Raw genomic sequence first — 25,128 nt, forward strand, 5'->3', positions numbered from 1 at the left:
AGTTAACGTTCCAGGCCAGCAGCTGCAAATCCTGTCAGAAGGCATACACTTCTGTTTCTTTGATCCTATGTAGCTGCCTTTCCGGTTGGAATAACTGTGGTAAGGGCTGTGGTCCATAAAGTCACCACAGCTCTCAAACTTCGCTCCGCCTACCTCCCAACACCCTTCGTGTTCCAAAGCAGGGGCCATAAAGGGTGCTTTGCTATTCTACGTGTGTGGGATGGAATGTGGTCGGGTGCCTCCACCTTACCTGGTTGTGTGATACCACACCTCTGGGTGAGGTGCAGCATCTCTGTGGCGACTGGACCCTCTGGGGCGCCACATGCACACTCATTTTTGTATATATAGATAAGGGTATACAGCGGGGGAGGGGGAGTGTACATATATACATTATAGGGGTATACATATATATCCACCATCCCATAGTCCCGTGCCCATATACCCATCATACATATCCTCCATCCCATAGTCCCGTGCCATGGTGACTATGATGTCATAATAGGTTGCAACCATTCTGACATGCATATCCGCCATTCCATAGTCCAAAATGGGTATTATTAATTTTTCATTGCTCTACCAAAGTCTAAGCTACCATATTCACTTTTTCATATACTGTTGTCTTTAGAGATGGGCGAACCTGAACACTAAAGTTCGGCGTCCGTACCCAACACCCAAACAGGAATTCCGTGTTACTGTTCTGGTTCGGCTGCCCGAACACTGGGTGTTTGTCGCACTGTCATCTCCATGACAGCATGGCAAACACAGATTCTGATAGGCGTTAAAATCATCACCGCCTGTCAGACAGCCGCAGTTCCCAAGCTGTCAAATGACAATATCAAGTTTACCTCCGGTCATTGGTGTCAGCTGATAGGACTACTACTCCCATCAGCCGACATCTGCTGCCGCTAATAAAAGTGAGAGCAGGAGTGACTGATAGGAGCATTCATAAGCCGGCTCCTTGGCTGTAAATAATTTGAAAAAAAATGGCGTGGGTTCCCCACTGCAGTTACGTTTGGCACGTACATATAATCCACACCTGAGAAGAAAATATGGATGGCACTCACCGTCTTAAAGTTTCAATGCTTTATTAGGACATCTTAAAATAGCAGAGGCAGGAGAGTGAACAGTGGATACTGTGTTAGGACGACGGCTGTTTCGCGCAAATGTGCGCTTCTACGAGTTCCGGAGGAAACGCATCACTTTCTGGATCTCTGTCTTGCACCAGAAAAACACTAATAATTTTTTTATGGAATAAAATTTGAAGAAGTTTTACCAGGAGCTGGAAATTTATTTTTTCTACTTTTTATCAACCTTAGACGCTGCCTTGTCCTTTAAACCACCCATCCAAGCCCTCGCCAACTCCAACTCAAAAATATTTAGAGAATCTGACCTTTCCTCAACCCTCAATCTACTAAAATACTAGTGCGTGCCCTCATCACCTCCCGCCTCGACTACTGCAATATCCACCTCTGTGGCCTTCCGCTCACGCCTCTCAAGTCTGTCCATAAGGCCGAAATCAGACTTGCGAGAAACTCGCACCTCAATACCCAGCACTGCCGCTGGCACTCGGACCGGAGCGTACGGCTGCATAGAAATACATGCAGCCGCACACACTGATTCCGAGTGCCGGGTATTGAGGTGCGAGACTTGTGCGACTTTCTCACAAGTCTGACCCAGGCCTTACTCTGCAAATCATTTCATTGGCTCCCAATTCCCCAACATATCCACTTCAAACTACTATCACTGACCCCCCATACATCTCTGAACTAACCTCCCACCATTTTATTTCCAGTAGTTTCACAACCTCCTTCTCTCCTCCACACTTGTACGTTCCTCACCCAATCACCTGCAAGACTTCTTCAGAGTATCTCCCATCCTCTGGAATTCTGTGCACCAGCACTTCCGATTATTACCTATACTTGAAACTTTCAAACGGAACTTGAAAACTCATCTCTTCAGAGCAGCTTACAGCCTGCAATGACCCCGCTGCCACCTCACCACTACCACAGCTACTTGTTATGAATGAGTCACCGAGGAGGAAAAAACAAAAAGCAAGCTAAGCTCAGAAAACCGGAGAGGTTGGTAACTAGCGAATTGCAGACCCCTGATCCTATACACACAACTAGCAGTAGCCGTGGAGCGTGCCAACGGTGGTCCTAGACGCTTCGTCACGGCCGGAGAACTAAATAAGCCTAAAGACAGAAAGGGAAAATCTAAACTGCCCCAAAGCAATAGACAGCCCCCAACATGTATTGTCGGTGAAACAAGATGAAAACACAGACACAGGTAGAAAGATAGGAAGAGCAAACGATGGGGCTCTCACTAACTAGAAAGGACAGGAAAGAAAAGCTGCTGTCTGCAATCACGCAAAAACCCTGCCAAAAATGTCCAACACGTCTAATAGAAAAAGGCCCTGAAGTCGCTAGACTTCAATTCCCTATATCAGCACTCAGGTATATTCTGAAGACAGAGCAAAAGAGATCAACTGATCAGAGACAAAATGGGGATTCAGCCCAGTCCCAGCCAGGGCTGGCTGAACACAAAAACTTAGTAAACCAGACGAAAACTCATATGAACAATAGCAGAGAAAACAGCTTTAAGAAGGCAGGAACCAAACTGGAAACCAGAAGCCACAGTCAGGAGAAATCACCAGCAAGAAACTAGGGAGTCGGCTGCCTTAAATCCAATCAGAAATTCCTGATATCCAATCACAGTCCTCTTCCTCAGGTGGCCGGTCTCTGCCATTTAGATCAGCTTCATTACCTCCCTTCACCAACAGAGGGAGTCCAGATAGAGAACTCACTACTCCTCTGTCAGCACAGCCAGCTCCATAACCCTCACCAGAAGCAAACCCGAAAATGAGCTCACAACAGCTACTGCACCAACACCAGAGCCGCTGAAACCCCTGAACCTACTTATATCCTTCCCTTATCCTGTAGAAGGTAAGCCCGGAAGGGCAGGGTTCTCTCTCCTATTTACCGGGCTGTCACTATTAGTTCGTTCATTGTTCATTTCTATTTGTGTTTTACGTATACCCTTCTCATGTACGGCACCATTGAATCAATGGTGCTCTAAAAAAGAAAAAATAGTAGTGTTTGTTCTCCCAGACCCAGAGTTGGCATGAACGCCATATTGGAAGTCCCTCTCAGTAATTCCCCATCGTCTCCTTCTGCTTTATTCTTGCTCCACCGTCCAAACCAAAAGCAGCCCTGATATCAGCACAGAAAAATAAGCATAGGTGTGAATTTGAAGGCTTTTATGTGTGACAGAACTAAGATACTAGCCTGGTGCTGAGGGAGTGCCTTCACTCACATGCCAGTCCAAACCACACACCAACTGAATAATCTTTAGAGATGCTTCTGGCCTTTCACTCTTATGGATTTTATTGCAGAAATTTCTACAGCAGTTTTCATCTAAAGCAGGGCAAGGGAACCTCCAACCCAAGAATTTGATCCAGTCCTCAGGGAGCTTCCCAGTGTTTGAGTCACTGTACCTATAATTTTCCTGTAAAGTGCACACAGCGCTCACTAATGATGCTGCAGCGGCATATGCAACACTGGACAGCATCCAACTCAAGCCACTGCCAGAATGTTCTTGGTTAGTAGGTATTAGCACAGTCTAGTCTATGTGATGTGTATGCAGCAGGCGCAGGGTCTCTCCTACATGATGTGTATACAACAAGCACCCTGTCTCCTATGTGATGTTCGTTGCAGTCTCAGTGTATTCTGTTATGTATAAACTGCAGCCCTCACAGAGTTCTACTTTTTCTGCTATTTGCTTAGAACTACATGCACACACCCAGCAACCTCACAAGGTGTCTTCCTTGATACAGCTGCTGCATTTTCATGTAGGCATCACCAATGCAATAGAGATTGCTGCATTTATATACATTTTAGAAAATTCCAGAGTCTTGTTCACACAACTAGTTGCAGTTGTTGTTTTTAGCCCATAGCAGTCATCTTGTTAATTTCTTCCCAGGTCGGTCACTATACTCCCTTTTATATGTCCTTTTGCACTTTTGTTCCCCCTTTTTTTGCACTTAGCACTTTAATTTGTATTATTTGGATGAACACTTCACTATGAGATGGCTGATATTGAACCTTTGCAGTTTTTCATTGAATATATTGACACTTTGTTTAAGCCTACATAATTGTTTTGGCGCTTGATATATTTTTGGTCACTTTTTTATTGGACAATTATTTTGAAAAGGTGTAAATTACATTATCTTATATATGTGGACCGCTGTGTATGTTTATTAAACCTATATTGGTATATATTTTAATTGATTTGAGCACACATTGCTTTTTTATATTTATGTACCACTATTATATAATAAAGGTATTTTAAACATTACTATTGTTTCTAATTTTCTTATATTTTTTAAAAATATTTTTTTTTATTATATTTGTACTATTGACCATTAAATTCGGGTTTTTCCTTGTGATTCGGTATGCAGTTTCCCTCGAATGGTCTACCATTCATCCATGAGCATCCACTTTTAAAAGTTGATATTAGGAACTCTATATAATTCTTTTTTAATTTCCTGCGTTTCTTTGTGGTATTGCTAACCAGGTCAATTGGTTTCATCCCTTTTGGTCGCAAAGTTTTCTCATAAAACTAATAGCTGCAAAATTATCAAAACATAAGCAATAATGGAAAAAAAAAAAAAATATCGTGTTCACTGATTCGTTCTTCCCAGTGACATTGTGTGCTCCCCATGGCCCACCAAGAATTGGGGGTCTGGTGGCGTTGTAATGTATATTTTGCTCTGAAATGAAACAGCACCTTGGAGAAAACATTTTTGAAGAGTTGGCTGGAAACTATGGGCTTGATTAATTAAGATTGGTGTTTTGCATACCAGTCATAATGAGCTGGACTTGCTGAAGTAAGATGCATCCATTTCATTAAGATGTGCAAACCACTTAATAAATTTGGCACACTTTACCCCAACATTTCTGGCAGAGGTGTGTGATCGCTGCAGCAAAACCTGATCTTTTTGCAGGAAAGAAGCTGCAGAAAAAAGCCCCTTTTCCTTGTATGCTAGATTTGTCTCTTGTGCATGCTGATAAAGTTTAGTGTTGGAAAAAAAAAAAAAAAATCCTATTCTATATGTTTTGCCACACAAAAAAAAAAAAAAAAAAAACACAGCAAAGCTTGATACCTGTGCTTTTAGTGCTTTTTTTTTTCCACCACTCATTCATTTCAATGGGTGAAAAATGGTGAAAGTCGTGACACTCTCCATTGTGGGAAAAAAAAAAAAAAAAAAAACATGCAAAGGACAAAATCCTGATAAAAAAAAAAGCTGTGCCCATGAGATTTCTGAAATCTCAGACTTTGCTGGTACAGTAAAACACAGCTGAAAATATGCATTAAGAAATGCTGTAAAATCACCTAGTGTGAACTGAGGCATAGTCTGTTTAGGGAATGCAGTACAATTCTAATAATATTCACCTACCCACTTTGGCAGAGCTAGCCAAGAGAGGCATAAAAACAAGATTTTGCAACATTACTCTAGTTTTCTGTAGAAACATACCTTGATGAACCAGGCCATGTGTGTCTTGGCTGACTGTTCTGTCGCCGAACTCTGGCTGACAGCTTCTGTATGTACCACTTCCCTAGACAGACTGACTGACAGGGAGAGATCTGTCAAATGGGATCATGGAAAAGCAGCTAGAGACCTGCCTGAGACTGGTCAGCCGAATCATATAGTACCAGTCCAGGTTTTTTAAAAGTGCATCTGTCACCTGTTTTGGCCGCTATAAGATGCGGCCGCTGCCTTTCATGGCTTATCTATAATGCTGTAGATAAACCCCCAGTCTGACCTGAAAGAGAAGAAAAACAAGTTTTATTATCTTATAGGTCAGACCGGGGGCTTATCTACAGCATTATAGAATGCTGTAGATAAGCCCTGAAATGCGGTGGCCGCATCTTATAGCCGCCAAAACAGGTCACAGGTTACCTTTAAGTATGTGGTCTTAAGCCCCCGTTACACACTGCGATATCGCTAGCAATATCGCTGTAAAGTCACCGATTTTGTGACGTTGCAGCGATATTGCTAGCGATATCGCTGCATGTGATACTTACCTCCGACCGGCTCCCCCACTGGTTATCGCTGATCGCGCGAGAAGCTGCTGGACCATTCCTCGTCGTCCACTTCCTGCGGCGCTTCCTGTGGCGCCGACGAGCGACGCGTGGACGCGGGCGGGAGGACGCAGGATCGCCGCGTCTGACAGGTAAGTAGCGATCCCCGACCCCTGCGATGTCGCTGGTGAGATCTGCCTGTGTGGCAGCTCACTAGCGACCACCCAGCGATTCACCAGCGATCCTGACCGCGTCATATCGCTGGTCGGGATCGCTGGTGAGTCGCTAGGTGTAACGGTACCCTTAGACATGTCACAACACGCAAGAGTGAAATACATGGCTGCACTAATGCAAATACACAGTTCTTGCAGCCCAAAATTGTGGCAGCATGAATTAGAGGACAGGCTCCCTTTAAAAACACCAAAATAAACATATGATGTAACATAAGTATAAAAAAAAAAAAAAAAGTGTTTTACAATGCTAGGTCATTAATCACCGCTGTTTGGACCCAATAGCCAGCACTACTAGCAAGAAGCAGTTTCCAGCTCCAGCAGTAGATGTAAACCGTGTTGGGAGAGCGCCACCACTCTGTCGTACTAAACAGAGTGTTTGCGCCTGCGTTCTGCAGATCAACTTGTATCCATTTTTTTGCTTCCCAGCTTAGTCAGTAGCCAGACATAGTCGATTGATTAGTGAGGGGTGCCAAGTATTGAACACCCCCAATCTGATATTGATGATCTCTCTAGTAGATAGGTCATCAAAATCTGAGAAATGTACAGTACACAGGACATAAATACAGTGGATTGTGAATGAGAATTTATTCAGAACTGTGAATTTGAAATCCAAAGCATGTAAATCACCGCTTTACAAATACAAAGTTCTAAGTGAAATGTGCAGCACTTTCCGCAGAGGTATTTACCATGTGGTATCATGGAAAAAGTTACATTATCTTCTACATAAAGTTACAAACTTCTAAAACTTAATAAAACAGATCTGTCAGACAATACAGAAGTACAGCGTGCTGAAAAAAAACTTGGCGCCTAGAATACAGTTCTTCCCCAGCCTCTCATCAGCACACCATACTCAAACTATAGCCTTTGAGTCATCAAGATTGGGGTTTGTACACCAGTCTATGAAGGGAAAGCTGGAGTAAGATTTACCACTTTCAATAAGTGGTAAGGAATTGGGCACATCTTTCCATGGCTGTGTCACCACCAAAAATACTAGTCCAGTCAGGGCAGGAGTGTGTGACAATTAGGCTGGAATCACACTTGCGAGAAACTCGCACGTCAATATCCGGCACTGCCACCGCCACTCGGGACCAGAGTGTGCGGCTGTATAGAAATACATGCATCCGCACAGTCTGGTCCCGAGTGCCGGATATTGAGGTGTGAGACTTGTGCGACTTTCTCACAAGTGTGATCCCGGCCTTAATCTCACTTTTTGTGGTGCAAATTATGTTTTGTCCTTCCAATCACAGCCCATTTTTCAAAAAGTTGGAGGATAGGTGTAAACTATAAGTCAGCAAGTTTTTTGCAAACCTGCAAAACCCTGTTTCATTGAGCAGTTTTAAGTGTTCAATGTACTCATGGATCATTCCTATTAACCAACATTGTTTTGTGTACCAAATGCTTGAGAACCTTTACTCATTCTATACAGGCCTTACATAGATCTGCATAGTCTGATAAGCCTTAAAATGTTCCTATAACTGAAAGGTAACACCCTATACATGACACCCGGTCCACCCAGTGTGACTGGAGCACTTGCTCAACTTGCGCTCCATTACGTTGGCTTTGGGACTGCTGCAGAAAGACAAGTACAAGGCTCCGAGATGAATGCAAATATTAACAAATTTAAAACTTCTACAGTGTGTCATTGTGATAACTTTTTTTTTTTTTTTGCTTCATTTTAGGAAACCTGTATATTTTTACAGCATTTCAGGCCGTTTTGACGTTGGAAATCTGGCATCCTACCTTCTGTGTAACGAATATTTTCAAGAGAAAATAATTAAACTGAATTACCTTCAATAACGGACTACGAAAGCAGCGCCATCTTACATACAGAAACAATCAACAATCTCTACAGTTTAAGACGTGTTTAATTCTCACATTTAATGCACAGCAGCTAATGAAAGTTTTCTTGAACTCCAATTTCATGGAAATCCCTCAAAGGCTTTTCACTGATTGGCACGAGGCTGAAGTCTGCTGCATTTGTCTGATGCCTTTTCAGTTTTATTTTCCATTTTGGCGATTCTGGATCCAAACTGCATGGCTCTTTTGGGCAAAACTGAAGAGTTTCCAAGTCCAAGTATCACAGCAGCTACTCGCAAAATTAACTTTTCACCTAGTCCCCTGGCAAGCAACAAGTTAGTTTTTTCCCAAAGAGGAAGAGAGTTCAAAAAAGAAACCACATCTTCATCCAGAAATGGAAACCTAAAATACAATGGAAATACCATAAAACTCTAGCCACATTATAATATTTTACATCAAATTTTAATGACTGTAGCACACAAATTAAACCAAATTGCCATAAAATGTTATATAAAGACGATCTTTTACCAAATGTTTCATATTGAACATGACAATTTAATAGTGGCTGCACAATGGAATATTTTTTTTCCATTTTGCTTCTTTGTTGTGAAAATATTAGCAAAGTAATTGGCCCCTAATGAGTTAAAGGGGAATTCCCAGCTCCAAGATCCTATCCCAATATGTAGTAGGTGTAATAATATTAGCAAACACCTCCAATTACAAATATAGTATAGGTACCTGATTCATCATGTCGCTTTCCCCATGTGCAGGGCATTGTAGTAGCTTAGGTAATCTATTGTCACAACAGTTAGTTGTTGGTGGTCATAACCATGGATACCTAAGCTACTGCAATGCCAGGCACACGGAGTAAGCGTAAAAAAAAAAAAAAAAAAAAAAAGCGAAAGGTGACCCCTATTACAAAGTGAACCATCACGAAGATCACTTATCACTCAACGCAAACAAGGGTACTGGATTTGGAGGAGTGATCATACCAGCCGATAGAGCTCCTCTGAAGGTTCATTCACCTTGCTGGAGTTTCTGCTCTGCTTAGTGGACCTGCTGCTCCTTCCAACTGGACGTTCACGACACTCCAAATTAGTCTGGGTACTTCCATGGTACCATACCTTCTTATGCAGTTGATCCTGTAGTTCCTGTGACTCCTGGACTTCCATTCTGCCTGGAGAAAGCTTTGTGGCACAGCCTGGCGGGACTGCCGGAGCTATAGGGATACCGCTCTCCTGGCGGTCTAACCGCTTTTTAAAGCAGGACCAGCCCGCAGCGTGTCCCTCTCGGAATCATCCCAGTCCATCTTGCAGAAATCACTTCCGGTCACCTGACTCCGATGCACGCATCATTAGGGAGCGCGTCCCCGTGCATGCTCAATTAGGGAAACACGAAAGCCTGCAAGTCACCAACGTGGCACCACAGCTTGCACTCGCTCGCTCACCCATAGAAGCCCACTGGACCCATGTTGGAGCTTCAGGAACCCTGCTCCTGACTCGACTACTCAGGCCTGGAAAAATTCCCAACGTCCATTTTCTTTCTTCAGGTATGCCCACTGAAAGGTTACCCTGTCAAGGACAGGAAACCAACTGATGCGAGGGAGAAGTACCACCCTTTTATTCTATAGGCTTCCTGTTCTTTAAGGGAGGATACTGTCTCGCCGTGGTGCGGTCATGGGTGAGAAAAAAAAATGTTTTATTCCACTCTGCAGCAACTATTACATATTGTGAAACATTTGGTAAAAGATTCTCTTTAAGTGACACAATCCATGGCACATTGCATTATAGTAGGTCCACAAAATAAACAGTTCGATGGTGATATAGTAAGCACTGCAAACAGAGTGGTCTCAGAATCTTCACCATGACAGTTGATAAAATGCCAGCTCTTGGCATAAAATCTTAATTCCTTTATTCAATTGTGGTTAAAAGACAGTTGTGCACCAGTCATAAGCAAAGTCTATGTGTTTATTTTTTTTTTCCATTCTTCACTATGAGCTATGATTAAGAATGGACAACCAAAATGCATAGGCTCCGCTTATGACCGCAGCACACAACTGTCGCTCTTCAACCATGACTGAATAGGAATTTTTTTTTTTTTTTTGGGGGGGGGGGGGGGGGGGGGAGTGATGGGTTGCAGAAATTCTTTTTACTACCATTGCACCATAGTCTTGATGCTTCCATGCAATTGATAATGGGATTACTGCAGATCTTCTAATACACAAGCTGTCAGACTGATTAGACGTATCCCTCTTTGACGATCCAATATTAACCATGCCTTAAGCTGGAGTCACACATAGCGACTTACCAGCGATACCGACAACGATATCAAGGTGTCAGGATCGCTGGTAAGTCGCTATGTGATCGCTGGTGAGCTGTCACACAGACAGCTTCACCAGCGATCAGCACAGCGATGCCGAGTGCACGGCGTCACTTGCCATCCCTGTAAAAAATAGAATTAAAATAAAAAATATTGTTATTCTCGCCTTCCGACGTCCCGCGCAGCCTTCCTGCCTCTCTCCACGCTCCGGTCCCATAATCCTTTGCGAGAATGACCACGAGACGTCACGGTCTCGTGGGAGCGCGAAATCTCGCGGTCATTCGTGCAAAGGATTACTGGGACCGGAGCGTGGAGAGAGGCAGGAAGGCTGCGCGGGACGTCGGAAGGTGAGAATAACATTTTATTTTAATTCTATCTTTCAGCCTGTCACACACAGCGATGCGTGCTGGCCAGCGGGAGCCCAGCGACCAAAAAAGTGTCCAGAGGTTTCTTACAGCGATCAGCGATACCGGCAGGGGGGCCGCTCGCTGATCGCTGTCACACACAGTGATCTCGCTGGTGAGATCGCTGTTACGTCACAAAAGTTGTGACTCAGCAGCGATCTCGCTAGCGAGATTGCTATGTGTGACTCCCGCTTTACATTTTACTATCTTGTATAACAGCTAGGAATAGAAATACTTATTTCTGCGTTTTAGGAAATAACACAAAATCCACAGTAGTATGGTAATAATCTGACAAATGCACATTCCACAACAGAAATGTTAGTCTCATAGCATTGGATTTTATACGGGCATAGAAGTGCAAAGCGAAATGAGGAAACGCGTCGAGAAACATTGGGTGAATCCACACCTGGCCCTTTGCAAAGAGACAGCTGTGGCCTTGCCCTTGTCAGGGCGAGTGTGTTGGGGTAATGAAGGCCTTAACAAGCCTTATAGGACCCAATCAGGATATTTCGGGATTACTGCTTCTCCTGGTTATACTAACATGCAATGACTCCATTGGACCAGCAGATGAGTGAGAATGTTCCTTTTTTCTACGCATCTCCCTATATACAAACACCAAAAGGTTTTATAGATGTTTTGAGATGTGATTTTTTTTTTTTTTATCAAACAGGACAGGTGGGTCTCTTGCATTTGATGGACCTGCTTTGTGAAGTTAACCGCTATCAGCAAGATTATGATATACAGTGGCTTTTTACATATTTTGTAAATACAACCTGTTTTTAAATGTTTTTTAATCTGACTTGTGTGTGATGCATCGGCACCAAATAGTTAGTGAAGTGAAATGAGAAAAATATAGGCATGATTTGCGACTGGGATGGAGGTTCACCTTCCAACAGGGGAAACGTGCAAATGTTTTGGAGTGGCCTAGTCAAAGTTCAGACCTTAATCCAATTGAGAATTATGTGGTCAGACTTGTTTGAAGATTCCTGTTCACCAGAGGAAACCATCTAACTTGAAGGAGCTGGAGCAGGTTTACCTTGAGGAACGGGCAAAAATCCCAGTGGCATGATGTGGAAAGCTCAGAGACTTATCTACAAAGTACTGACTTTAAGGCTATGTGCACACGTATGCAGAAAATTTCTGCATAAAACAGGACAGGTGTTTTTTTTTTCCGCGCGTCCCCAGACACAGAAAACAGCCAGAAATGCTGCGTTTTTTACCGCAAAGCGTTTTTTGTGTGGTAAAAAACACATCAATATGCACAAAAACTGCAAAATGCATTAAAATTAATGGGAAGCTTCTTTTAAGCGTTTTTTGAGCAGATGTTTTGGTAAATCCGCGGGAAAAACGCAAAAAAAAACCCGCTGTGTGTGAACACAGCCTAAGGAGGTGAATAGTTCTGCACACTGAAGTTTTCAGTTATTTCATTCTATTTGCGCCACAATAAAAATAAAACCATGGGTGCAAGAGTGGGCATGTTGGAGGTTGTCTGGGCTCCCTGGAACTATTTTGGGCTCAAAATAAGTTATGATTTTTCCCCCTCCTTCCCATCTTAGTATGTTCGTCTTGTCTTTTTATGGGTTGCTTATTAGATATGATTTCTGATACGAGTATGTTCAACAATAGCTCATTTTTAATGTACTTCACCCTTGCTGATTTTTTAATGTCGTTTGTTCAATGTGATTGTTTAATTATTTGATTAAAATGATACAGAATGTAATAAATAAAACCAAAATGTTCACACAGTTGTAGGTGTGTTCTTTACATGAACTGAGGCAAACCCTCAAGAAGCCCCTGAAATTCCAGGTTATGATTTAGCAAAACACGAAAAAATGTGACATGGGGTGGATACTTTTAAAGCCACTGTACATATATACCATTGTTAACCCCTTTCTGACCTTTGACGTGTAATTCCATCCAGGTGACCCGGGCCTGTATGACCGTGGACGAAATAGTACGTCATGCCCTTTAATGCGACACTGCAACTTAAGACGCGTTGCTCGCATTAAAATTCCGACGCCATCTGACCTTAGAGAAAATGGTGTCGCATCCTGGGCTGTGTCCTCCTCCATCCGGCCTCCCGATCACTGCAAACTCCGATCCTAGGCTATTGCCAGGGTCACCAGGGAAAGCTCTGATTGGTGGGATCGATGTATGACCGCTGTCACCTGTCTCTTGACCTGTGTGACCACACTGCAGGGGTCCTCACACTAGATGAGGATTCCTGCAGAGTGGTCACACTGTAAGAGCTCCTCCTGTGCTGGGCCTGCTGAAGACAGGAGACAGAAGACAGACTACAACCGTAAGTGTTGATCCCTGCCCGATCTCTCTTCATCCCCCCTTCCCTTTACCCCCTCCACCCCTCTTTGTGCCGCTTCCGTGCGAACATTTAGCAGCCGCCGAACGTTGATTGGTGAACATTTCACCGACCAACACTCGTGCTCGCTTTTTTTTCCTCAGGCTCCTTTGCGCCAACTCCGTACCCACATTCCATAGCCGCCAAACTTTGGTAAGTAACGCAGTTCACTTATCAGAGCTTGTGCCTGCCGTTTTTCTTTTCTTCACCCCCCTTTGCGCCACCTGACTACAACCGCAAGTGTTGATCCCTGCTCGATCTCTCTTCATCCACCCCAATTCCCCCCCTTTTGAGCAGCCGCCGAGCATTGATTGGTGACGCAGTTCACCGATCAACACTTGATCTCGCTTTTTTTCTCAGCCTCCTTTGCGCCAAATCCGTACGCATATCCTGCAGCCGCCAAACTTTGGTAAGTGACATAGTTCACTTATCAGAGCTAGGGCCTGATGTTTTAGACTCTTCTTTTCACAGGCATTTTTTTCTTTTACCTTTTTATTTTCAGAATAGTTTGCACCAATCACTATTCCCCCCCCCCCCACACATAGTTATCAATAAAATACACCCAAGCACCATACTCAAAAAAAAAAAAAAAATGTCTCGCCCATTACGTTCATCCCAACAGCGCTATTCATTGGAGGAGGCATATGCTTCCCTTTCCTACGACACTGATCGCGAGGAAGAGGATCCCACCTTTATTTACTTTTCAGATTCTTCATCCTCTTCCTCATCTTCCTCATCGGGTCCTGCAGAACCGCCACGCAGACGTCCCAGGACAGAAAATGAGGCAGCAACCACCATTCCCGAAGATGAACCGGCAGACCCAGTATGGACCTCGCCCCCCAAAAATTACAAGCCACCGATTTTGTGGCAGAATCAGGAATCAAGTTTGACACCACCGGCCTCACAGAAATAGACTTTTTCAAAGTCTTTTTCTCTGAGGATTTTATTAACCTCATGGTGGAGCAAACTAATTTGTACGCTCGTCAGTTTTTGGAACAAAACCCCCATTCATAATTTTCTAACTGGTCTCCTGTAGATGCAGTTTTGGGGCATAGTCCTTCACATGGGGATCCTGAAGAAGCCAGAACTTCGGCAATATTGGAGTGTTAATATTTTATATAACACTCCAGTGTTCCGAATGGTCACGGCTCGAACACATTTTGAGGCCATCTACAAATTCCTGCATTATACCGATAATGTACAGTGTCCCGCACGAGATGACCCCAACTTTGACCGCCTGTTCAAAGTTCAGCCGGCCATCAAACACTTCAACAAAAAGTTTGCTTAAGTGTACGTGCCCCAAAGGGACATCTGCCTGGATGAGTCCTTATAGTTCATTTTAAGGGAAGGCTCAGTTTCCGTCAGTACCTGCCCAGCAAGAGGGCCAGGTACGGAATCAAACGCTACAAACTGTGTGAGAGTACCTCAGGGTACACCCACAAGTTTAGAGTTTACGAAGGAAAGGACACCATGATTGAACCCCCTGAGTGTCCTCCTGTCCTTGGAGAGAGTGGGAAAATTGTGTGGGATTTGGTGCACCCACTGCTGGATAAAGGTTATCACCTCTACACTGATAACTTTTATCCCAGCATCCCACTCTACAAATCCCTCTCTGCGTGAGTTACCACAGCCTGCAGTACTGTCCTAAAAAAGCAGAGGCCTCCCGAAAACGCTACTTGGGCAGATGCTCAGAAGGGGTGACAGCAGAGTCCAACGTAGAGGGATGTCCATCTCTTGACCACCATACACGGTGATGGCATTGCCCTCAGCACTGTACGAGGTACCTCTACACAGGTCTGCAAACCGGACTGTGTACTGGGGTACAACAAAAACATGGGGGGGCGCTAATCTCTCCGATCAACTCCTCCAAACATACAGTGCTTGAGAAAGGCCAAGATGTGGTACAAAAACTGACGGTGCACAACGTGCAAATGGCAATGCTCAACGCTTTCCTGATGTCACAATGTGCACGCCAAACCGATACGTAATACCTTCAGTTCCAAGAGGTAGTGGTTAAGGCCCTGCTATTTGGCACTCAAGAATAGGCGGGCCTCAGTACATCTGGAACTGAAGATGCTCGTATCGTACCAGGTCAGCATTTCCCGGGGAGGTCCCGCAAACTGGAAAGAGAGGTAAGTTGCAAAAAAAGGTGCCGAGTATGTTACAAAAGGGGAATACGCAAGGACACCATTTATTAATGCGACACCTGTCCCAACAAACCTGGCCTGTGTATGAAGGATTGCTTCAAACTATACCACACCTCCATGCACTACTAATTTACTTTACAGGAAACAGTAGATTAGTTCCAAAAAGGGGACACATCTAGATAAGTTCCTTGGGGGTCTAGTTTCCAAAATGACGTCACTTGTGGGATTTTTTTCATTACTGTTTAGGCACATCAGGGGCTCTGCAAACGGAACATGATGCCCGCAGACCATTCCATGAAAGTTTGCATTCCAAAACGTCCCGACGTGTGCCCAAACAGCTTTTTCCACATATAAGGTACCAGCGTACTCAGGACAAATTGGACAATACCTTTTGGGGTCCAATTTCTCCTGATACCCTTGGGGAAAAAAATTGGGAACTAAACGATCATTTTTGTGGGGGAAAAAATAGGATTTTTTATTTTCACGCCTGGGCGATAGAAACTCCTGTGAAGCCCTTAGGGGTTCAAAGTTCTCACCACACATCTAGATAAGTTCCTTGGGGGGTCTAATTTCCCAAATGGAGTCACTTGTGGGGGGGGGTTCCACTGTTTAGGCACATCAGGGGCTCATCAAACGCGACACTGCGTCCGATCTAAATTTCAGCCAATTTTAGTTTGAAAAAGGGCACTACCGTGGACCCAAACAGTGGTCCCCCCCCACATATGGGGTATCAGCGTACTCGGAACAAATTGCACAATAACTTTTGGGGTCAGATTTCTCCTGTTACCCTTGGGAAAATAAAACAAATTGTTGCTAAAAGATCATTTTTGTGACTGAAATATTAAATGTTCAATTTTTACTTCCATGTTGCTTAGGCTAAGTTCACACGTAGCGGAACTCTCGCGGAAATTACCGCGAGAGTTCCGGAATTCCATTCCGTGGGAAAATTGCATTTTAAATTCCCGCGATTTTCCCGCGGAAAAACTAGCATTTTGCAAGCGTAATTAGCTTGCAAAATGCTAGCGTTTTCCAAGCGATCTGTAGCATTGCTTGGAGAACTGATTGACAGGTTGGTCACACTCGTCATAGTGTTTGACAAGTGTGACCAACTTTTTACTACTGAGGCTGCCTATGCAGCATCAGTAGTAAAAGATAAAAAGTAAAAAAATAAAAATGGTGTTATTCTTACCTCCCGACGTCCCGCGCAGCCTTCCCGCCTCTCTCCACGCTGCCGTTCCCAGTAATCCTTTGCGAAAATGCCCGCGATGACGTACGGTCTCGCGGGATCGCGACGTCTCGCGGTAATTCGCAATGACGTCGCGCGAATGACTGCGAGAACGGACGTCATCGCGGGCATTTTCACAAAGGCTTACTGGGAACGGGAGCGTGGAGAGAGGCGGGAAGGCTGCGCGGGACGTCGGAAGGTGAGAATAACAATATTTTTTATTTTAAATTCTATTTTTTACAGGGATATGGTACCCAAAGCCCGGAGGACAGTCTCCTCCGGACCGTGGGTACCATCCGCAATTGTTCTGCTTACTTTTCGCATGGTGTGTACAGCCACAAGCAGGAAGTAAGCGGAACAATGCATTCCTATGGGTGCGGGATCGCCGCGATTCCGCAAAATTAATGAGCATGCTGCGTAAAAACCGCAGCATTAGCACAGCATTGCGGAATCCCATAGGAATGCATGGGATGCTTATTTTTCGCGGCAAAATCGCGTGGTTAAAACCGCCGCGGAAACGCGAAAAAAACGCCACGTGTGAACTCAGCCTTATGCTCCTGTGAAACACCCGAAGGGTTAAGAAACTTCTTGAATGTGGCTTTGATCAGCTTGAGGGGTGCAGTTTTTAGAATGGTGTCACTTTTGGGTATTTTCTGCCATATAGACCCCTCAAAGTCACATCAAATGTGATGTGGTCCCTAAAAAAAAAAAAAAAAGGTGTAAATTTTGTTGTAAAAATGAGAAATCACTGGTCAACTTTTAATCCTTGTAACTTCCTAACAAAAAAAAAAATTTGCTTCCAAAATTGTGCTGATGTCAAGTAGACATGTGGGAAATGTTATTTAGTAACTATTTTGTGTGCCATATCTCTGTTTTAAGGGCATAAAAATTCAAAGTTTGAAAATTGCGAAATTTTCCAAATTTCCATTTTTACACAAATAAACGCATGTTATATCAAAGAAATTTTACCACTAACATGAAGTACAGTATGTCACGAGAAAACAACCGCAGAATCGTCAAGATCCATTGTCGCGTTCCAGAGTTACCACCTCAAAGGGACAGTGGTCAGAATTGTAAAAATTGGCCCGGTCATGAACGTGCAAACCACCCTTGGGGGTAAAGGGGTTAATGACTGTAGACATTACATTTTGCTGTATTATGTGTGATTCATTATATGGTTGCAAATATATTTTATACAGCATATTGAAAAGTGATGATTTAACCCCTTCATGACTAAGTCAATTTTTTCAAATCGGACGTGTGTTTATGTGGCAATAATTCTGGAATGTTTCAAGATATCCCAGTGATTTTGAGATGGCTCTTTCAGGACATTTTAGGATACTGGTAAAATAAAAGGTAGTGATGTTTTGTGTTAATTTATAAAAATATCAGAAATCTGACAAGACATTTTCATAACAGTAGCACACGCTTCAAACTTTGAATAATGACCCTTTTAATCCAGATAGTCACACCACAAAAATTGTTAATAAATGCTATATAAAAATTTATATCTACTTTGAATCACACCATGTCTTTAAGGTCCTTTTGTTTATGAGAGGCAGGAGCCACCATCATCAGCGTGAGGAGAACGGGAGCTGACGGGCATTTACTGAAGGCGAGGAGAGCAGGAAAGAAGAGACTGTGTCCTCCCTGTTCATGCTCCCCCTTGTGGTGGTTGTAATGCAGTACGACTAGGAGGAACTGAGCATGCTCGAACTGACTGAAGAACTACTGGAGGGTGTATCCCATAGGAAGGGGTAAACAGCAGGAATGGCATGTATGGGAAGTCAGGAGGGGTGCATTTTTTTGTGTTTTTGCAAAGATTAATGATTTCAGGTATAGCAGACACAAATACCACTTCACATGTACCTCTACACAATTTTGTAGCCGTCTAGGCTCCTGTGTTCAGATAAAATCCAAAGACTTCTGTATGTAGCACGTTTCTGAATGGTCCCAAAGAAACGTGACTAGGAGCAGTCACTCCATTTATGTATGAAGAATTTGTGATTAACCAGCATTATGCAGAGATCCAACCAGATACCTTGCTTCCTTGCCATGGTCACCAATAACTCGGTCATCTCGTCCAAGGTTTCTGGAAGAAATACGTCCCAACTCTAGATTTAATTCTTCAAGGAGGCCTCTGTGTCCGTCTCTGTTGAACCTTACTCTGTGACGAGAATATCCAGCAAGTTGCTCATCTGCTCCAATACCGGTGAGTACAACCTATTAGAGTGGGGTGGCGAGGAAATATAGGGCGAGTTATTGGCTCATCATAAACTAGTGAATGGGAGCAATACATTAGATAAGCTTTTTGATAGCACGTTAGTATATTCATTCCGTCCCATTAACGCCTTCTCACTCCATAATATGTCAGTCTCAAGAGTTTATCTGAAGTCATGGCAGCTGACAAGATTCTAATGTATACAGTGCCTACAAGTAGTATTCAACCCCCTGCAGATTTAGCAGGTTTACACATTCGGAATTAACTTGGCATTGTGACATTTGGACTGTAGATCAGCCTGGAAGTGTGAAATGCACTGCAGCAAAAAAGAATGTTATTTCTTTGTTTAATTTTTTTTTAAATTGTGAAAAGTTTATTCAGAGGGTCATTTATTATTCAACCCCTCAAACCACCAGAATTCTGTTTGGTTCCCCTAAAGTATTAAGAAGTATTTCAGGCACAAAGAACAATGAGCTTCACATGTTTGGATTAATTATCTCTTTTTCCAGCCTTTTCTGACTATTTAAGACCCTCCCCAAACTTGTGAACAGCACTCATACATGGTCAACATGGGAAAGACAAAGGAGCATTCCAAGGCCATCAGAGACAAGATCGTGGAGGGTCACAAGGCTGGCAAGGGGTACAAAACCCTTTCCAAGGAGTTGGGCCTACCTGTCTCCACTGTTGGGAGCATCATCCGGAAGTGGAAGGCTTATGGAACTACTGTTAGCCTTCCACGGCCTGGACAGCCTTTGAAAGTTTCCTCCCGTGCCGAGGCCAGGCTTGTCCGAAGAGTCAAGGCTAACCCAAGGACAACAAGGAAGGAGCTCCAGGAAGATCTCATGGCAGTGGGGACATTGGTTTCAGTCAATACCATAAGTAACGTACTCCACCGCAAAGGTCTCCGTTCCAGACGAGCCCGTAAGGTACCTTTACTTTCAAAGCGTCATGTCAAGGCTCGTCTACAGTTTGCTCATGATCACTTGGAGGACTCTGAGACAGACTGGTTCAAGGTTCTCTGGTCTGATGAGACCAAGATCGAGATCTTTAGTGCCAACCACACACGTGACGTTTGGAGACTGGATGGCACTGCATACGACCCCAAGAATACCATCCCTACAGTCAAGCATGGTGGTGGCAGCATCATGCTGTGGGGCTGTTTCTCAGCCAAGGGGCCTGGCCATCTGGTCCGCATCCATGGGAAGATGGATAGCACGGCCTACCTGGAGATTTTGGCCAAGAACCTCCGCTCCTCCATCAAGGATCTTAAGATGGGTCGTCATTTCATCTTCCAACAAGACAACGACCCAAAGCACACAGCCAAGAAAACCAAGGCCTGGTTCAAGAGGCAAAAAATCAAGGTGTTGGAGTGGCCTAGTCAGTCTCCTGACCTTAACCCAATTGAAAACTTGTGGAAGGAGCTCAAGATTAAAGTCCACATGAGACACCCAAAGAACCTAGATAACTTGGAGAAGATCTGCATGGAGGAGTGGGCCAAGATAACTCCAGAGACCTGTGCTGGCCTGATCAGGTCTTATAAAAGACGATTATTAGCTGTAATTGCAAACAAGGGTTATTCCACAAAATATTAAACCTAGGGGTTGAATAATAATTGACCCACACTTTTATGTTTAAAATTTTTTAACATTTAACTGAGCAACATAACTTTTTGGTTTGTAAGATTTATGCATCTGTTCATAAATCCTGCTCTTGTGTGAAGTTTGAAGGCTCTAACTTATTTGCATCTTATCAAACCTGCTAAATCTGCAGGGGGTTGAATACTACTTGTAGGCACTGTATATGGGGCTCTACTCTTGCAGGGTAGTGCCAAGTTCTACGATGCTGATATAGTTGAAAGTGTGATGGTGGGCAGGTGGACCCGCCTGCTGTCGAGGGACAAGTATACAGGGAGCAAATGTACTGTATTTTTCGAAATGTAAGACGCGTTTTTTTCCTCAAAAAATTTGGAGGAAAATGGGGGGTGCATTTTATAGTCCGTAAGTACCAGCTGTGACTGTGGATGGGGAGGTGGCGGAGTGGCAACGGCGGGTCACAGGAGGTAGAGGCCGGCTGCTGAGCCTAACTCCTGTGCCCGCTGCTGAAGAGAAATTAATATTCACTGCTCCCCACGCTAATAATCCCTCCCACCTCTATGCACTGAAGCCAGCGCCGAGAGGTGGGAGGGTCTATGGGCATGGGGAGCAGTGAATATTCATTTCTCTTAAATAGCAGGCATACTGTCAGCCGCCAGCTTACTGCAGCGCTGGGAGATTACGTGTGACCGCTATCAAAAAGATGAATATTCTATGCTCCTCATGCCCATATTCCCAGGCATGGGGAGAAGTGAGTATTCCACCTGCTGTCCTTGGCTTGTAAGCAGTGCATGGCGTCACTGCCATGCGCTGCTTATAAGCATAAACCAGCATCAGCTGCTGGCATCAGAACAGGACGATGCGAGGGAGCACAGGAAGGTAAGTAGGATGGTTTATGTTTTTCTGATCGGGGCCATGCCTGCCAAGAAGAGGATGAGGGGAGGGGGCCCCATGCATACCAGGATAGGGTTTAGGGTACCCGCCCATGCCAGGATAGGGGACATAAAAATAGCAGGATGGGGGACCTAGTATAGAATTGAAAACATTTATTGCTTCAATTTTTTTTTCCTATTTTCCCTCTTCTAAAACCTAGGTGCGTCTTATGGTTCAAAAAACACAGTATATCCTCCCTGTAGCCAGTCACTTCCAGTCATATGGAATGGTGCAAGGAGCACACTGAGCAGTCCGTTTTTACCATCAGTGTTTTTACGGTACGGATAATGTAATAAATTACAAAGCTTCTCCTATATTTTGCAATATTAAACACAGGCAGAACAAGGATGAAACACTGTTGCCATCCATGAGTTGTATGTCTTTCACGGACCAATACACTTGCATTGGCCTGTGTCATCAGTGCTGTCGAAAAAAGAAAACGGACATGTCTCCTTGTGTTTTTCATGGAGACATGGTCCATGAAATTACATGGACATGTGAATAGCACCATAGATTATAATGAGCACGTGTAGTATCTATGAAAAAAGACAGATACCTCACGTACTGGAAACATGGACGTATGAAAGAGGTCTTAAAGGGATGACTGTTCAAGCCAATACAGGCGCTCGGTGCTTCACAGTGTGGCCAATCCTTTATCTACACCTTCCCACCAACTTGTTTCCCTTCTGTCTCTACCCCTCTTTGATTGAGAGCTCTGGCTTCATATGGCCGGAGAAAGCAGGAAATAGATGGAAACCAAGCAGGTGGGAAGGGGAATTTGAATGGATTGGTCGCACCTCTGTGCACTGAGTTTCTGTACCTTGTCAGCAAAGGAGGTCTGTTCAAAGAGTCCCTTTAAGTGAAGATAAGGCCAGCTACACTCATAACTGTATTCAAAAAGGTATAGAAGTTAGTAATTTATGCTCACTTATTCATTTACCTTAGTTTTGCTGGTATACGGCTTAATTTCACCACTCCATTTCAGGATTCCAGTTCCTCTAGACGCAAACCAAACAGCACAGCCAATGCTGTCATCTAGAACGGTGTTCAAAGGTTGGACTAACTGCGAGATATGCTGTTGTCGCATTTGCTCAAGTTTTTCTGGTGTGACATTAATTTCAACAAAATTCCATATTCTTCTAGGATTTAATGCTTTAAGTTCTTCTAAACCCAGCCTGCCAGTTATTCGATCAGGAACATCAAATGGATCAAAGTATTTATGGGAATCGGCATCTCCTTGTTGTGAAATTGAGGAGCCTTGTTTCTTTTGTGAATGACATTTTTTTATATGGTCATTCTGAGGCTTCATCATAAACGCAACATTGAGTAGGTCAATAGGTTCCTCTGGTGGAACATGTCTATCTGCAAGAGCAGCCAGCATCATTGAATCAACTCCGCCAGAAAAAAGGATCGCGACATTGGCCAGATTTTCAGGATCCAAAGTCAAGAGCCTGTTTTCACGCGGTAAGCATAAAACACGTTTCCTCACAGCTGCACTTAAAACTTCGATAAAAGACTCGGCATTTTTCTTATGCACTTCTGAGATCAGCATTTTAAGGTGATCCAGGGTTACGCCGTTAGTAAGAGTTTGGCAGTTTGACTCTGGCAATGACTCAGGAATAGTTGTGTTCAGTGGAGTCACTGGACAGATCAGCCCGCCATTTCCAGGTATAATTTTGGATACAGGTACTTCACAGTCCGTAGAAACATAGGTTTGCAGTTGTTCCTCTTTTGCATTAGACATCCATGGATATAAAGTGACTTTTATTGACTTCATTTCAGCACATGAGCTTAGGCTACACTTAAAAATACCAGATGCTGGAACCTCATGCCACTGTACAACATCTGACTTACAAGGTAATTCAGTTACAGAAGTCAGACACAATGCTTCCTCGGGGTTCTCTCCAAACCGCCACAGAAGACTGCGGCGTCCAAAAAAATCTCTCCCAAACCACAGGTTATGCTTTTTCTTCTGATAGTAAATGAAAGCCCATGGACCACGTAATTTGGAAATCAATGCCAGTATTTCATGCTCGTTGTCACAGGACGCAATATGCTCAAATATTATTTGGGTGTCATTAGCAGTGCCGGGAACGTCCACTCCACCAAAGACTTCTCCATTCCAAAGAAATACATTGCCATTTCTATCTTGCAAGGGCTGAGGAGTCAGTTCTCCTCGCAAATGAAGAACATGACCTGAGAAAAAACAGCTGTACTTGTGGCAAGTATCTGTCTCCAACAGGTGAGAGCTGCTGTCAGGGCCCCGGCGTCGTAAATTCAGGACATTTTCACTGTGCGGCTTTATTACATCCGCAGTCAAACTGACACAACAGCATATTCCACACATCTTGACCTGTCGAAAAGATTATTTAGGGCCTTGCAAACATTCAGACATTTGTTGGTAAAAAGGCGTCATAGCGTCCAATTTCTCTGTCAAAGAAAAGTGAAAACGTTTAGTTCAATTTGATTACTACCTGTCTACAACCACAGGGGGTTCATTCAAGACGGTTCTCCAGTCTCGGGAGAAAGTCATGAGAGTGAGCAATGCAGACCGTCACAATTCCTCGGCGTTTCCTGTGGGAGTGGCAGTCACATGACTGCATGTATGATTTGCATAGCTGTGGTCATGTGCTGCTTAGGCCTCTTTCACACTTCAGTTTTTTACAATCAGTCACAATCCGCCAGGTTTTGAAAAAAACGGATCCTCAATTTTCTTTTGAGGATCCGTTTTTTTTCCCCATTGACTTCCATTAATGGCGGATTGTGACGGATTGCCGTCCGTTGCATCCGTTTTTTTGAGGATCCGCCAAAAGTTGCTGTCCGTCACCATCCTCAAAGATTTCAAAATGGAGCTTGCAACGTTTTTTTTCTCTGGCGGATCCTCCAGACACTCATTTAACCCGAAATTCTTTCTAGGTGCCGGACAAAAAAATCTCTCTCTCTCTGGGCCAGCGGTTCCTTTAAATTTCCTCATTTTCAGTTGAGAACGGATCCGCTTGTCTGACTTTTTGGCGGATTTGAACTGATGCAAAAAACTGAAGTGTGAAAGAGGCCTAAGTCTAACCCAGCTTCTCTCAATAGAAATTGATAGAAGCGCAGAAGTTTTACCATGTAGCCATAACTATGTAAATCTCATACAGGCAATCATGATACCGCCCAATCGCACAGGAAACAGAGGATGCATGACTGTGCATCGCACACACTGTCACGATCTGGCAGTGTGCAGTCACAAAGTGACGGAAGACTGTTCTTTCACATACCAGACAACCCCTTAAAACCCTTCTCTCTACAATAATCTTAATTTTTTTCTCTCCTCTTTCCACCCGCACCTTCCAGGTGTGATATAATAGGTAAGATTTACATGTGGCCACGCAATGTAATTACTTCTGCTGCCAGATACTTGCTGTAGTTTCCCCACTGATAAAAACAATGATTCATTGACTTCTTTAGGAATGTTTGAGGCCGAGTCTGCATCGTGCAGAAATCACTGCATGGGAGGGGAAGAAGGAGAATAAGCTATTCCCTCCACCCATTTTTAAAAATGATGCAAAAGCGTTTTTTTGCTTGCAGGTTTGCAATAATGGTCTTAACCCCTTCATGACAAAGCCTATTTTGACCTTAACCCCTTTCCTACAATGGACGTAATATTCCGTCCATGTGACCCTGGACCTAATTCCCATGGATGGAATATTACGTCATAGTGATCAGCGGCGCCCACGTGGTGAGCGCCGCTGATCGCGGCCGGGTGTCAGCTGATTATCACAGCTGACACCCGGCACAATGTGTCAGGGGCGGTCACGGACCGCCCCCGAAACGTTAA

At 43.9% G+C, this 25,128-nt stretch overlaps 2 protein-coding genes across 3 annotated transcripts in view; one reads left to right on the forward strand and one right to left on the reverse strand.

Annotated features, from left to right (window-relative positions):
* Positions 1 to 9,024, forward strand: part of LOC141067703 (UTP--glucose-1-phosphate uridylyltransferase-like) — a 247,900-nt gene extending 238,876 nt beyond the window's left edge. The window contains exon 9 of the mRNA XM_073558121.1: positions 7,994 to 9,024. Within this exon, the coding sequence (XP_073414222.1) occupies positions 7,994 to 8,111 (118 nt within the window). The 3' untranslated portion in view covers positions 8,112 to 9,024. The remainder of the gene's footprint in view (positions 1 to 7,993) is intronic.
* ASNSD1 (asparagine synthetase domain containing 1) overlaps positions 6,883 to 25,128 on the reverse strand; it is a 40,462-nt gene continuing 22,216 nt past the window's right edge. For both annotated transcript variants that reach the window (XM_073558118.1, XM_073558117.1), the window contains 3 exons: positions 22,249 to 23,738; positions 18,604 to 18,785; positions 6,883 to 8,513 (listed from right to left, as the gene is read on the reverse strand). In XM_073558118.1, coding sequence (XP_073414219.1) covers positions 8,258 to 8,513; positions 18,604 to 18,785; positions 22,249 to 23,655 — 1,845 coding nt within the window. In that variant the 5' untranslated portion in view covers positions 23,656 to 23,738 and the 3' untranslated portion in view covers positions 6,883 to 8,257. The remainder of the gene's footprint in view (positions 8,514 to 18,603; positions 18,786 to 22,248; positions 23,739 to 25,128) is intronic.

Source organism: Dendrobates tinctorius, unplaced genomic scaffold, assembly GCF_039654945.1.
Source record: "Dendrobates tinctorius isolate UK_male_01 unplaced genomic scaffold, ASM3965494v1 ptg000254l, whole genome shotgun sequence".
NCBI lineage: Eukaryota > Metazoa > Chordata > Amphibia > Anura > Dendrobatidae > Dendrobates > Dendrobates tinctorius.